This window comes from Balaenoptera musculus, chromosome 3 (genome assembly GCF_009873245.2).
Source record: "Balaenoptera musculus isolate JJ_BM4_2016_0621 chromosome 3, mBalMus1.pri.v3, whole genome shotgun sequence".
NCBI lineage: Eukaryota > Metazoa > Chordata > Mammalia > Artiodactyla > Balaenopteridae > Balaenoptera > Balaenoptera musculus.
In genome coordinates, this window is record NC_045787.1 from 5,075,794 (window position 1) to 5,090,875 (window position 15,082).

Sequence of the window (15,082 nt, forward strand, 5' to 3'; positions counted from 1 at the left end):
ACACTAGATGACACCCCTGCTTCAGGTAGGAAACGTTTCTCCAAGGCCTCCCCCTAGGTCAGCTGGCCTGTGGGGATGACAATCACACCTGCGGACACTTTCTCACCTCCACCTCCGGGATTGGGACTGAAAACCAACCCCAGCAGAAACCCTGCAGTGCAGTGTACTGTCTGGGGCAGCTGGTCAACCTCATCACAGGGTTTGGGGGCACAGGGACCGGGATGTAGGTCCCAGCACACAGCTGAGCTGGGCTAGCTGCTGAGCTTCTTTGAAACACAGTTTCTTCACCAGTAAAATGGGTCAGATAAAACCCGAGATGGCTTCTGTGGCCGTGAAATGATAAAACATGTAATGCCTGCTTGTCCCCACCAGTGTCACCTCCCGATCTTCTCACATCCCCTCTTCCCATAGGTTAAATGAACTCAGGGTACTTTACAGACAGACTTTGTCATCTTCCTGCTCAGCCTCTTTTTAAAAATCAGAGCTGGACAGAACGGGTCACAAAAAAGCCCATGAGACCAGGACAACTAGATCTCAGTCAGTTGCAGCCGAGATTTGGTCACCAGCCACTGGTCTTGCCTGGGCTGCTGCGCTGCCCACTCCCACCCACTGGAAAACAGCCTCCAGGGAAAGGCACCTTTATATATAGTCACCGATCCAGGGGACCACGTCCCAGGGTTGCATGCACTTGCCACAAACCGGTGTGGATTGGCGGGCACCTCACTCTACCGGGAAGCAACTCTAGAAAACCGAACCACAGGCCCATTACGTCTGAACTTACTTCCGCAGTGATCTGAAGAGTTATTTTTCACAGGGAAAATTTTTAATAATTTATAAAAAGTGAAAATGGTAAAGACGTTTAAAAACGATCGTCACGGTGACATCAGAATGAACGCGCTCTGCTGATGAATTTAGAGGCTCCTCAAGATGAAAGCCAAACCAGGAACAGCGGTGAAGTTTGGAGTCAGTCCTTGGCCATTTGGGTTTTCGGGGTGATTCCTCCTATATTGCGGGGATCATCACCGCCCCTCCCCGTTGCGCAGCTGGGCCTCACACACTAGACCATGCGCGGCAGCGCGATTCCTGCCAACGTTGACTCTTCACGGCTTCCCTGGTTGTTCCAGCTTCTGGGGCTCTGAAAGTGCTTTTTGCTTGAAATTTCACCAGATAAAAATAAGTTTCAATGAGTTAAAGGCAGAAAGGGAGGGGAGGGATGAAAGCGTCCAAGTTTAAGGAGGATCCCCACCCCTTCCGCGGCCAGTCCCGAGGTCACCCGCGGGTGCCGGGGACTCCGGGGCCGCAGAGGGCCCGCGCCGCGCCCTGAGCACCGGCTGGCGCCAGAGTCGGATGCGTTTCCCCGTAACCTCTTGGAAACGACTCGAAAGCCAGTGCTCCGTGGTCCCTCCCGTCCCCTTTCGGAACGCAGGGACCCCCTGGCGTGGCGGGGAGGAGAGGAGCCGGGCCCGGTCGCAGGGGTGAATTCGCGGAACGGTCATCCTTTAAAGTCGGGACTCGAGGGGTTCTTTAGGGGGTTGCGGAGAGCACGTTTCCCGCATCCTCCTCCCCAGGCCCTGATTCGTTGATCAGTCCTTAGGAGAGCACTGGCTCCGCAGACCCCGCTCCAGGATTTTGGTGTGGACACCAGGCTCCACCTGGTACACACGGGAATCAATAAACAGCTTGCTTTCCATCCTTCTCCGACGCCTCTTCCCCTCCAACTAGGTTAAGTGAGGTCGGAGGCTCGGGCCGGGGGCCGCCGAGCCTGGATCCCGGGCAGAAGGACCCGGAGCCTCTGAGACCCTCATCAGCGCGCGCACACACATGCCCCTTCTCGCCCTGCTCCCCACCCTCGCTCCGCTCCGGCCGGCAGGTCGGCTCCGCGCGCCGCTACCCCGCAGCCCGGCGCGCGCCGATGTCTCCCCCCAGCGGCCGTGCGCGTGTCGCCGCGGGAGCCGGGCGGCTGGCGGGCGGCGGGGGAGCGGCGCGGCGCAGGCAGTCCCGCGGCTCCGCCCCGCGCCCCCCTCCCCGGCCGGCAGGACCGCCCCCCTCCGCGCCGCGCTCGGCTCAGACTGAGCAGCCGCCTTTGCAATGTCAGCAGCCGCGGCGGCGGCGGCGGCGGTCGGGGCCCCGCGGTAGCGGCCAGCGCAGCACGGCCCGGCGGGCGCGCACGGCGCGAGCCCGCGGCCGCCTCGCTGCCTTCGGGGCGCTGCGGACGGCTCGGCGCGCCCCGAGGCGGCGCTCGGACTCGAAGCCAGCCCGGCTGCGGCCGCTCACAAAGGACCGCGGACACCAGGCTCCGGGGGGCTGCGCGCAGGGACCGGCCGGGGGACGGCCCGCCGCGGCGCGTCCCCTCCACGCTTCCCCTCCCCGGGCGGCTGGAGCCCGAGCCAGAGCGGGCCCCGTCATATGACGGCGGCGACCCAGCGGCCGGCGAGCGCGCGTGCTGCCCGCTCGGCTGCGCCACGGCCGCCGGCGCCAGGGGTGGCCCGCGCCGCGCCCCGCTGAGTGGTCGCCGGTCGCCGCCGCCCCGCGCCCCCCGCGCCCCGGCTCTCGGGCTCCGGGGGCAGGAGCCGAGGGGAGCCCCGCGCCGGCGCCGAGCCTAAAATGGCCACGCTGCTCCGCAAAATCGGGCTCATCCGCCTGCACAACCGGGACACCGAGGACCCCAAGCATCACCACAACCACCGCGGCGGCGGCGGCGGCCAGCAGAGCGCGTCGCTGCGCGGCAAGGGCGGCGCCAAGAGCGGCGGCCACAAGCCGCAGCAGCAGCAGCATCCCGCCGGGGGCGCGGGCGACGCCAGCCCCGGGCCCGGCAAGGGCAAGGGCAAGCGCGCGGCGGAGCTGGCCCAGCGCGACAAGCCGCCGCAGCCGGCGGCGGGGGCGGCGGGGGCGGCGAGCGGCGGGGGCCCCCGGGAGCGCGCGGCGGGCGCCAGGGCGGGGCCGGGCCCGGCGGCGGCGGCGGCGGCGGCGGCGGCGGGCGGCAGCCTGGTGCCCGCGGCGCGCCAGCAGCACTGCACGCAGGTGCGCAGCCGGCGGCTCATGAAGGAGCTGCAGGACATCGCGCGCCTCAGCGACCGCTTCATCTCCGTGGAGCTGGTGGACGAGAGCCTCTTCGACTGGAACGTGAAGCTGCACCAGGTGGACAAGGACTCGGTGCTGTGGCAGGACATGAAGGAGACCAACACCGAGTTCATCCTGCTCAACCTCACCTTCCCCGACAACTTCCCCTTCTCGCCGCCCTTCATGCGGGTGCTCAGCCCGCGCCTGGAGAACGGCTACGTGCTGGACGGCGGCGCCATCTGCATGGAGCTGCTCACGCCGCGCGGCTGGTCCAGCGCCTACACCGTGGAGGCCGTCATGCGCCAGTTCGCCGCCAGCCTGGTCAAGGGCCAGGTAAGCGGGGAGGAGGCCGGGGGCGCGCGGGGCTGGCCCCTCGGCCCTCTCGCTCCCCGTGCGCGCGGGGCTGTGTCTCTGCCCCTGCCTGCCGAGGGGAGACGTTCCCGGGCGCCTCCGCTCCTCTTTCCTGAGCGTTCTCTTCTTTCCCTACTTTTCCATCCCGTCTCTGCGGGTCTCCCGCTTGTTCCCGGTCGGTCCCCATCTCTCTAGAATTCGCTCTCTCCCTCTCCGCACACCCACTCTTTTCTCCTCTGTTCCTTCTCCCCTCTGGCTCGCCCCTCTACCCTCTGCCCTTGTCTCCTAACCCGCTGTCCCCGTGCGCTCCTCCCTTTCCCCCATCTCCCTCTTTCCCTTTCCTCCTCCTCCGCCCCCGCCCCAGGCTTCCGCTCTCTCCTCCCCGGACTCCCGTTTCCCCCCTTCTCCTTTTCCTTGGCTTCTCCCCATCTCCTGACCCCATAATCTCCCTGAGGGTGGAACTTCACGTGGACTTAGGAATCTGAGTATCCAGCCCAGTTTATTGCCCCCTTCCCCGCCACACACACAAAGTTCCCCCCCCAACAACAACTCAGGGGTACTCTGCAGGTGGGGGGCTCTGCAGAGGGCCTGCTGCCTGCTGGTGAACCTGCCCCCCTGCTCTGCTCCCTCCTGACCAGCATCTAGCGCAAAGGTGAGAATTTTGCTCTTGAGAAATTTCACTGGAGAGGCAGAGGTGTGGTTTGAGTGTGACAAGGCCAGATGCCCTCAAGGAAATGCATGGTACCTGACTCTTTCCAGGACCATCACCTCCTGGGTAGTTGTTCAAGGTCTTGGTCTCTCACAGACCTGTTTCTTCCTTCGGGTTCCCCCTGCCCCGGGGGGTTAAATCCATTATCAGAACTAAAGATTTTTAACTAAATACTGAAATCAGGGGCAGGCTTGGTGCCTGAATCTTCTCACCTATTGCACCAGACGGCAGCTTTACCAAAAGAAACCCCAGAGAACTTGAGAGCAGAGAATGAATGAATCTTCTGAAATTTGTTCCCCTGCCAGCTGCAGGCAGAGGCATGATGGTGTTATCTTCCCACGTTATATGCTCCTGATCACGTTCAAGTTGGTTGATGTTTTCCCAAATCGCTATTGAACATTACTTAATACAATTATAATTTTATATGGGTGTCTTTTAGATTTATGAAGAATCCCTGTTTTGTTTAGGAGACCCGGAATGACCTCGATTTGATCTTCCTACAGCTAGCATTTCAGAAGCCATCAGTCCCCTGTCACCTGCCTCTGTCCCTTTCACGGCAGGATCTTTCACACTAATCAAATAATGCTTGTTCTGCCAATTTCACTAGAGGTGGAGCCCCTGGGATTCCAAGCAAATCGCATTGTGATTCCAGTGGAGAAAGGCACTTAATTCTTGACTGAGGTCTGTTGTTACCAAGGACTATCTTGCTAGTCCATCTTTTCTGGGGTTTAGCTTCCGCTTATTTCTCGCGTTCGAAATAGGAGGGACCTGGCGGCTCTAGAAAGGTGAGGTTTAATGCTTTAACATCAGAAATTCACTCTGAAGCCTGTGGTTCAGCGCTGGCTTTGATGGGAAGAGGCTGTGATTCGATACAAGCCACGGGGGTGGGAGAGGGTCCCGGTTTATGTTATTATCAGGATTTATACAAGTGATGGGGAAAAATATTTTGCAGAAATGCTTCTGTTATTTTTTCTGAAAGCACTGCTAATCAGAACTCTCTGCAACACTCTCTCACCTTCTTTCATTCTTCACAGAGATGACTTTGGGGATGAGGGGCAGAGGAATATCATTTTGCCTTATAATCACAGAATCATAGCATTTAGATTTGGAAGAGATCCTAGAGGTCACCTCAACCACAGCCTGCATTTTGAAAGATGTAGGAAAGTAAAGATTTCAAATGAGAAATAAGGACTTTTTTTTTTTTAGAAGAGATATATCTTAGTAAGTTAAATGTTTTCCACGTTCACATTAATGCTGTGAATGATAATTCTCTTGGTGCCCCTGCATTTCTATTAAATTAGGCAGGTCCTTGTGTATACATTTCTTTTCTTTGTAATCCAAATTGAGAGTCTTCATACAGTCAGCAAGTCAGAGACCTTATTGTTGAAAGTAATTATCAATATTTTTTTATTAATTTCAAAATCTTACTTAGATGAACTCAGGGCCCTCCACCTAGCATATTGTGTTATATCACCTATTCTAAAGTCTAGTTATGAAATATCTGAAAGGAAGGTGAGCACTCAGCAATTTATAAAAATACCAATTCAATTTCTTTGCACTTTTCATGCTGACTTCAACATCCAAAAGAGAGTCGTGTAGGATATACACAAACAACTCGAAATGCAGTGTAAGAACAGGAGAAATGAATGTTCATCAGTGTTTCACGATTCTATGCAGGAAAGGGTCCTAATAGTGTCTCAGGGCCCTCAGCGTTATGGTGCCTTTCCTGCTTTTGTAAATTTCCTACCTACAGGTTGTTCATTGCACTTACTGTAGTTACTGAATTATTTCCGTAGTTAAAGGTAGTTAAAGGACTTTGGGAAAGCAATCAAAATACCTGATTATGTATTCAGAGAGAACCAAGAGTGCTACCAAACCAATAATTACTTTAAAAGGCAGAACCGTTCCATTCTAGTTGCATTCCTCCATCTGTTGACGCTTTCGTTTTTCTTAAGCAATGAGATTAGAAAAGGCTCGTTTTCCTCTTTCATCAACTACTAAGCTTAACTTTCTGAATTGGGGATATCCTAAGTTGATTTTGTTTCTCTACCTTTAGAGAAATCATAAAATACTTTTAAGGGTTTCATTGGTAATATTAAGAAAAGATCTGCTTAACCATTTTGTGGATAGTATTAATGTTGGCGTTTATCTCACGGTGTGACAGATTCAGTCATTTCACGAGACCTATACCTGACTCTTGGGGCCCATGTTATCAAAATCTCTCGTGTGCTACCTTATGGATTGTGGTGGTTTTAAATTAACTTAAAAATTTCTTGTATGATATATTCTTTGTAGAGATAATGACATACATACCTTGCCTATTTGTTTATTACCGAATCCTCTTTTGACTACAAAGAGACATTTTAGGTAACTCTTGGTTCCTGCAATTAAATGAAAAATCCCCGTACCTGGGAGGGTCCTGCCCAGGCCGGGCCTCGGCGTTCACTGGCGTGTGTACCAGGTCTCGCACCTGGGATGATAGATGATGCGACAGAGACCCTCTCCTTGCAGCTGTGTGAGCAGAAGATGCCCAAAAGTGGCTTGAGGGCGCACTAACCCAGGGTTCTACTTTCACATCAGTTCACCTCCTGAGTGTCCCCTTTTTAATTAGTTAGACATCGCCAGGGACAGGGAACCAGATGACACTTGGAAGACGGTTCCTTACGCCTCCTCTGTCCCCTTAGTGCCAGCCATGCGCCTCAACCCGGCATGAGGACGATGTGGCAATAACAGCAGCGGCATTTACTGTTTGCTCCATGCCAAGCTCTGGGCCAGCGAGGCACTTAGGGTGTGAACCTTACCTGGTTCTACTGTTTCAGTGGTCACCGTACAGGTGAGGAAACCTCAGCTCCACACGGTCAGGTGAGATTAATGCAGCCTCGTGTTCTAACACTAGCAATGAGTGCGAGGCTTTGAATACCAGTGCACATTAGTAAAAGTCAGCGACGGCAGAGTCACGCCCGGGCCACCTGAGCCCTTGGCCGTCTCCAGCCAGTGGTTGGCGGTGACCGGTGTGATCATCATTTGTGTCCACAGAGCACAGGTACACAGACAGCTGTCAGCAGAAGAATGAAAACAACAGGACTAAAACACCTTCAGGTCTTAGTGTTTGAATTAAAAATTGCTAAGCGATTCCAGAACAGTTATGTTTCCTGATAGCACTAGTTTCTGGAATTTTTGAGCACAGAACACTGGCGGATGTTGCCACGTGTCAGTGTGTGATGAAGAAGTAACAGGCTCTGCAGATCAGCTCTGTTTGATGATAAAGTGCATCTCTGAGGTCGACTTTAGGGCTTAAAGTGTTCTGCGCCATGGGTGTCACTGAGAATCTTGCACACGGGCGCACACACACACACACACACACACAGAGCCTGTCTTCAGAACCTCTTCCAAAGTACTAGGCCTGGAAATAGCTTTTTCCTTATGGCTACACAATCTCCAGGTCTTATCAGAAAAAAGTAATGAAGATAAACAGCCCTGTGGGTTCCTAAAGTTTATTGGCTTCTGAACTATTATAATTCACACAACATTTTTGAAAGCCCTGTGTGAGTGTGCTAGGGCTGCTGTCACAGAGTCCCACAGACTGGGGGGCTTCAACAACAGACATTTACCTCTCACAGGTCCAGAGGCCAGAAGTCTGAGCTCAAGGTGAGAGCAGGGTTGGGTCCTTCTGAGGGTGTGCAGAAGGATGAGCTCCAGGCCTCTGTCCTTGGCTTGCAGACAGCCGTCTTCTCCCTGTGTCCTCACCTGGTCTTCCCTCTGTGCCTGTCTGTGTCCTAATCTCCCCTGCTGGTGAGGACACCGGTCGTATTGGATCAGGGCTCCATCCTAATGACCTCAGTTTAACATGATCACCTCTGTAAAGACCCTGTCTCCAAATACAGTCACCTTCTGAGGTGCTTGGGAGTAAGACTCCAACGTATCAATTTTGAGGGATCACAGTGTAGCCTATAACAAGCCCAAACAGGAATTTCTTAACCAGTTCAACCTCTCATTTCTCTCGAGGCTATTGCTGGTTTGCAGAGTAACATAAATGATGTCCATCCGTGTGAACACAGGACCACACTGACGAGACCCCAGGAGGGCCTACTTGGAATAGAGAGATGGTGGCCGCTTTAAAGGGAAGCTGGGAGAACCTAGCGTGTGAACAGTGACAGCCAGGGGGTGGGTCCTGCCATGTGACTCACCGAGGAGAGTGGATTTGTGGAGGAGTCTTATGCGTCACCGTGTCGTTGTGTCCTGTGCCCGTGTGTAGGTGACTCGTTGTGTCCTGTGCCCGTGTGTAGGTGACGGAGGTCATTACCACCCAGGATGAGTCTGCAGCTTGAGGTCTCCACGTGCTCGACTGTTCGGAGAAAAAAATAGCTTGTTCTGGTATCAAGTAGGACGGGCAGGAGGACGCAGACAGGACTCTGCATCCTAAAAATAGTCCCACGCCAACTTGGCAAAAGCTCCCACACGCCCGCTCCCTGGCGACTCTGCTCATCCCATGGCTGACGGTGCAGTTAATAATAGTAGTGGCTTACTTTACCCAAAGTTGTAAACCTTTGAGAATGTAAACTTGCAAAAAGAGGATGCAAATGCATTTCTGTTTACTTTTCTGATTTACAGTAAAGGGTGTGAGAGGATTGTTTTCCTTTTTAAGGGTCAGGAGAGTTTGGGGAGGTTGTTTGTTTGTTTAATGGAAAGTGCCAATATGGAAGTTTGTTTTAACCCAGAATCCTGCCCTTTCTCATCCTCACGAACAGGTGTGTATGAGTCCAGGTTTAGAAGGAAGGCAGCCTCAGTGGTACCACTCTGGGGACAGCTAAGGAACCAGCCAAATGGCTTTCATGGTTTTTGTTTTAAGCAGCCACTAGTAGTGGGTTCTTTGAGCCACATTTCAAATCTCCTGAATCCTAGATTTTTGCTGTGTTGATAGGGTCGTGGGGAGATGGGGCAGAGGATGGGGAGGGGGTAACTCCTTTCCTCTCTGCCGGTGGTCCTCAGCCCCAGGTTAATTAGATGCTTTGGGGAACCTTTAAATTATTCCAGTGCCAGGCCCTTATCCTCGAAGATTCGTACTTCTTGAGGCTAAGATAAGGCCCTGGTAGAGGCCTGTTGGAAAATCTCCTACGTTGATGCTAGCGGACAAACCAGGGTTGGAAAAACCACCCTGGACCAGAATTACTCATCACGTCTACCATTTTCGGTACATCCTCCCACCAACAGCCAGAAGAGGGAGCTTCAGGTGATGGTGGGTGTAATGAACCCCTTACCTTCCCCCCTCCCACCTTGGTTGCACTCACTGTCCTGTGTCCACCCCGACTAGCCCTCTGGAAGCCCTACTTTTGTAGAGGAGGTCATCATACAACCCGGTCCTTCCTCCCTGGACCAAGAGGGAGTGTAAACCCTGAAAAAGGAAATGTGCTCAAGAGAGTTCCTCACCCCCGGATCGGACACACTTGTGAGGGCTTAGGGGCACGGACCACCCAGAACTGTGGATAATTAGCTAGTTCACACAGCACAGGAGCACAGGTACTGAGTGTCCACTCTGTATCGGGCACACACTGGGCACACGTTGGTGAATCAGATTCACGGAAGGTGCCAGCCACGGAGAACTGACTGTCTAGTGGGGATAAAGTGAAACCCACTCACATTTGTCTGTGATGTGGCAGGCAGCTCCGCAGTTGTCGCTTGCTTAGCATTTGGGTGAGTGCCTGTTCACTGGTGCGAGTGGACTGGACACCAGGCAGTGGCCTGCCTGTGCTCCAGGGACTTGGGAGAGGTGGGGTCCTGGGGTCAGCAGGGTCTTCAGAACTTCTGGGTGACGTTCCCAGACGGAATGCTCATTGCAGGAATGCTCATTGTTACGTGATTGTAACACTGAGGGTTAGCCTGTTTTTCTGAACATAGTTTCACTGCTAATAAATGGGAGGATCTGGCATTTCCCAAAACAGACAAAGAAGTCATTGTAATGGCAGAAATATTTCCAATAACATCTAAGCTTTCCTACCCAAGGAGTCAGCAACCTAAGATAAGGTTTAATTTTTTTTTTTTAATTAATTTATTTATTTATTTATTTATTTTTGGCTGTGTTGGGTCTTCGTTTCTGTGCGAGGGCTTTCTCTAGTTGTGGCGAGCAGGGGCCACTCTTCATCGCGGTGTGCGGGCCTCTCACTATCGCGGCCTCTCTTGTTGCGGAGCACAGGCTCCAGACGCGCAGGCTCAGTAGTTGTGGCTCATGGGCCTAGTTGCTCCGCGGCATGTGGGATCCTCCCAGACCAGGGCTCGAACCCGTGTCCCCTGCATTAGCAGGCAGATTCTCAACCACTGCGCCGCCAGGGAAGCCCAGGTTTAATTGTTTAATTCCCCATCATCACACACTTCATTTCTTCTTTCCCTCCTTCATTCAGGACCCGTTTGCTGAGGGTCTACCATGACTTGGGCACTGAAGACACGTGGTCTTCAGCATTCCCGTGGCGACCTTTCCCCCTTCTGTGTGTCACCCCTGGTCCTCCTCCTGGTCCTCTCCGCTAAGGGCAGGAGGAAGCAAGCCGAGCGGGAGGACCAAGGCCCCCAGATCGAGAACCTCTAGGGAGGAAGCAGAATTGGGACCAACCAGGTGGCAAAGGCTTGGGAGAGGAGGGCGGGGCGGGAGCAGGGCGCCGGGGGGAGTGGCCGGAAGGTGCCCTTCCCCACCCAGCAGGCCTAGGTGTGGTCACGGAGCAGGACTAACCGGGCCTCCTCGTTCACGTTCCCAAGCCTGGCTTTTCCTCTCCTCCCTGCCCTCCTGCCTCCTTAGAGGCTTGTCATCCCCTGCTTGGATCCCTGTGATGCCCCCGTCCAACCTCTCTGTCCCTTTCCATCCTCCCTGCTGCCACCTTCCTGGGTCCTCTAGATGCACACCTGGCTTTCTCACACCCTTGGTTATGACGGTGACGGAATACATCCAAGCGCCCAGTCGCTGCCCAGCCTGGCTGCGGCGCTTCCACCTTCCACAGCCCCCAGGAAGCCCTTCTCCCGCCAGCCCCTCCAGCCAGGGCACACCAGCAGGTCTCCACGTTTGCTGAGCTCACAGGTCCGCCCCCATCGGGGAAGCACCCCCTCATGCATCAGTCGAGCCCTGCCATCCCTCAGAACCCTGCCGAGCCGTCTTAGCTCCTGCAGAAGGCCCCGCGATCACTCCTCCGGTGGGGGCAGTGGCTCCCTCCTCTAAACACCTCTGCGTTGTCTGGAAGGTGTTCATTTCACGCTCATCCTGCGAGACTGCATTTACCTATTTACGGCTCTGGTTCCCCTTCCCCTCGCCCAATGCCCACCCAGTACATTGTATGTGCTGAATAAATGTGTCCACTGTGCAACTTGCTCAACTGCACACACGCCCCATCCCCTCCTCTTGTCCCTATTTGGAATACGGTAAGATTGTGAACTTACCAGGTGCTTACCGTGGGCCAGCTGCTGTGCAAAACACTTTAGTGGGTCATGTGATTAAATGCTTTCAGCAGCCTATGGGGTGAGTGCTGTTGTTATTCCCATTTTACAGAGGAGGAAACCAAGGCTCGCTTAGCCTGGGGAAGGCAGAGCCCTGCCAATCTGCGGGTTAGGGTCTTCAGGAAGCCCCTTCCTCCAGTGAATGCCTGAAACTGACACAGATGAGCTAGGTGCCCACAGGGGCCACTGTGATCCCTCCCCTCACAGAACTGCTTGTTTTTCCTTTGATCACCTTTATAATGTATCCTATGAAGGATCATCATCTTAGAGAGCTCATGAAAGACAAAGTTTCTCTGACTGTAGGATCAACCAGTAAAATTACATAAAGCTTAAAGGAGGTTGGTTTAATTCATAACTAAAACTAATCTAATAAAAAGTGACTTTGAATTCTGCTGGATTGAATTACAGTGATTTTTGTTTTAGTAATTTTATTTAAAAGAGGATCCCGGCATCTGCCTTTTCATAGACAAGAGAGATGGACGCCTCTTGGTCATTCTCGCAGATCCGAGAAGAACCAGAGGCCCCTTCCTGCCACCTCTGACCCCAAAGGCCACCCTCAGCATCTGGGGACATCTGAAGACCCCTCCTCAGAATAATGCTTTTAAACGCACAAAATAAAATTCATAGGCTTTCAAAGGAAAACAGTCATACTTAGAAATAGTTATTGCTATTTTTAAAAAGTGATGAACTAAAATATGAAATTAAAAAGCATGTCTTTATTAACACATTTAATATGAAGGTCTAGTTACTGCCCTAACTGGACATAGGAAGGAGAACTGATGACATTTCAAGTTGTCTACAACAACTGTCATATGATTTTTTAAATGTCTGGGGTTTCTGTTGGTGACAAAATCAAGGCAATGCTAAATCTCTGCTTTGTTACTTCCAATCACAGTTAAATGAAGTGCTGGACTACAGTTAGAGTTAATGAAAATAAAGACATTTTTTTTCCATCCAAGTTTGTGTTCCCTGGGGATGCATGGCCCCAAGAACCCCAAGGTGGTACGTAGCTCTAAGTGTTGACAGCTGTCTTGGGAAAGAACTTAAAGTTTATCATGCAGCTCATGGCCAGAACCTCTGGGAACGAGGTTTAGGAGCCCAACATATAGCTCAGTCCTACCGTGATCTTGTTGGGTGGGGTTAGGATAAAGCCATGGACCTCGAGCAGGGTCAGGGCTCCAGTACCACGCCTCCTCCCAAGCCTGCTTCCCTGCTGGGCAGGTAGCCGCCTCCCTGAGCCTCAGGTGCCTCATCTGAAGATGAGGAGCATAAACCCACTTCACGGATGTGTCGTGATGCTCAAAGGAAATGATGTGTGCAGGTGCATTGCATAGAGGAGGTGATCAATAGATGTTCCTTCTTTTTATAAAAGTAGAATTGTATTGAAATAAATGCATAAGAAAAGTACGACCAAAGACCCAGAATTGGGTTTACATTCAACATTCATTACATGAAGCGTTCTGCTTTCATAACTATTAGTACTTCAGAGCAATATTGACATCCAGTTGGCTCAAAATTTTTTATACTTGACCAGAATTTTATAAATATTCACAAAAATCACAGGGTAGCCTCCTCTTCACCCTCTCAGAACTGCCACCTCTCCTTGTGGACTCTTGTCATCACCTCTGTTGACTCTCCATCATCAAGTCATTTTGCACCATCAGGTGTCAATTTCAGATAATAACCACGATCATGTTATTGACCAAGCACAGATTTGGGAGCTGTTTTTTCACCTCTACAGCCTTGGTCTCTAAGAATCCTATTTGTTAGCAGTATCTTTAAATTAGCTTAATTTTTTGCTGCTGCTGAGTTAGAAAACTACATAGAAGAATATAATTATTTCAAATATTTACCTTTATCACCTCTCAACGCACACATTGATACTGTTCCATATTGTTGAGATTCTTTCTGTTTTACAGAATACGCTGTCCACTTGAAAACTTTTGAGCCACCATTCTGTTTCAAGATGAAAAGCCGGTTCAGAAATCAAACGTAAAATTTTTTTCAAATGCTGTGGATTCCATCAGTTATCACAGGTCACACAGAATGAACACAAATTGCCTCAGTACAACTGAAAGAGAATTGCACTGAGTCAGTGATCCTTTGCCTGACTGATAACCCTTAGGAAAGGCTTTTTTCTGTAATGAAATTCAAGAGAAATCTAGTTGAGATGTTCGACCTACGTACGTATATATGATATTATGACAATTGGAGGCTAATCAGCAGAGAACACCAGTCTTCTCTTATTGCTTAGCAGTTAAGGCCCTGAGCATCTAGGGTAAGGCTTCCCGCATTTGGTAAGAAAGTGACTAGATGTCTTCAGGGTTCTTTCCAACTCTTAAGACTTAGATGAATGGAGCCAGCATTCTCACAAGGAGCAGGAACAGTATACAGTTCATTGGTCCTCCAGGATTTTTATGCTGTTTTTGTGGTACGCTCACTGATTTCCCCACAGTTTAGCAATACTGAAGTCTGGAATTCCACCTCTAGATCGAATCACTAGAGACATGAGGCATCCTCCTGTCCCCCGGGGTTCTCAGCCCGCAGTGTGTATCATGCTGAGAAGCTGGTGTTATCTTCCTCGTGGAAGTGGAGTCTGTAACAGTATCTAAATCAGTGCGTGGGCCTGGGTGGTGTTACCATAACTACCACGTTAGCTTGGTAAAGTTTCCAGCGTCATAGTCAGCAAATAGAGACGTTCTACCCAGCACTGCTCAGGTTGTTTTCTTCACATTTATGTATGTCTCTTTTTCCCACCTGTAAGCTAATTACTTGGCTGTCATCAAATCTTTTGATTGAGATCATTTCAGTCGCCCTACCCTAAGAGGAACATCCAAGGCCCTCAGTCTGCAGCTTGGCCCTGACCATGTACCACTTAAGAGTCTCAGAGGCTGGCTGGTCGCCCCATTCAGATAAGGATGCGCCCAGCAGCTGTTGGTCCACACCTGATCTGATTGCCTCTGGGGCCAGGATGCTGCACAAGAACAGGTGACCCTTGTTTAACCCTTTCAGGCCATTTGAAGAAAGGATAGATGGTCTCACGCCATCTCTGTGGCCAGAAGACCCCCGGAGACTTCAGAACTGGGTCTTGGTCAGTGCCCAACCCAGAAAGACACCCATGGCCCAGAACTCTAAACCCAAATGTGGGAGGAGATGTATGAAGGATGCAGCCAATGGCAGGACGTAAGAGGCATGGGTCTGCATGGAGGAAGGAGTGAGGGTGCTGCCAGCAGGTGCTGAATGAGGGTCTGTGATTGAGGTGGGCAAAACAGACCCCCCTCCTGGAGCAATACTTGCATCCACTGTTGCTGCTTACAAAGCACTTTACTTGTGTGGTTTCCTGGAGGTCCGAGACAAGGGGGAGTCCAGCTGGGGAGCAGGACAGGCTGGCAGCCCAGAGGGTACAGCAAGTGCCTGTTTTCTTGAGCTCCCAAGGGCAACGTGATTGAACCAGACCATTATTCCTCAAGTAGGAACTAGGGGCTTAGT

The 15,082-nt window shown here is 52.0% G+C and overlaps 2 protein-coding genes across 6 annotated transcripts in view; both read left to right on the forward strand.

The window, feature by feature from the left end:
* The window catches only part of LOC118891995 (nascent polypeptide-associated complex subunit alpha, muscle-specific form-like), a 37,182-nt gene extending 34,579 nt beyond the window's left edge, over positions 1–2,603 (forward strand). Inside the window, exons 3-4 of the mRNA XM_036845991.1 lie at positions 58–223; positions 1,871–2,603. Of these exons, the coding sequence (XP_036701886.1) occupies positions 58–223; positions 1,871–2,603 (899 nt within the window). The remainder of the gene's footprint in view (positions 1–57; positions 224–1,870) is intronic.
* Positions 2,571–15,082, forward strand: part of UBE2QL1 (ubiquitin conjugating enzyme E2 Q family like 1) — a 45,089-nt gene continuing 32,577 nt past the window's right edge. For 4 of the 5 annotated variants that reach the window (XR_005019348.1, XM_036847725.1, XM_036847726.1 and 1 more), the window contains exon 1: positions 2,571–3,393. Coding sequence is in view for 4 of the 5 variants with exons in the window: in XM_036847725.1 (XP_036703620.1) it covers positions 2,605–3,393 (789 nt within the window). In the remaining variant the exon portion in view is untranslated. Of the gene's footprint in view, positions 3,394–10,515; positions 11,885–15,082 lie in introns of those variants that run through there. The other variant, XM_036847727.1, reaches the window with a different exon arrangement.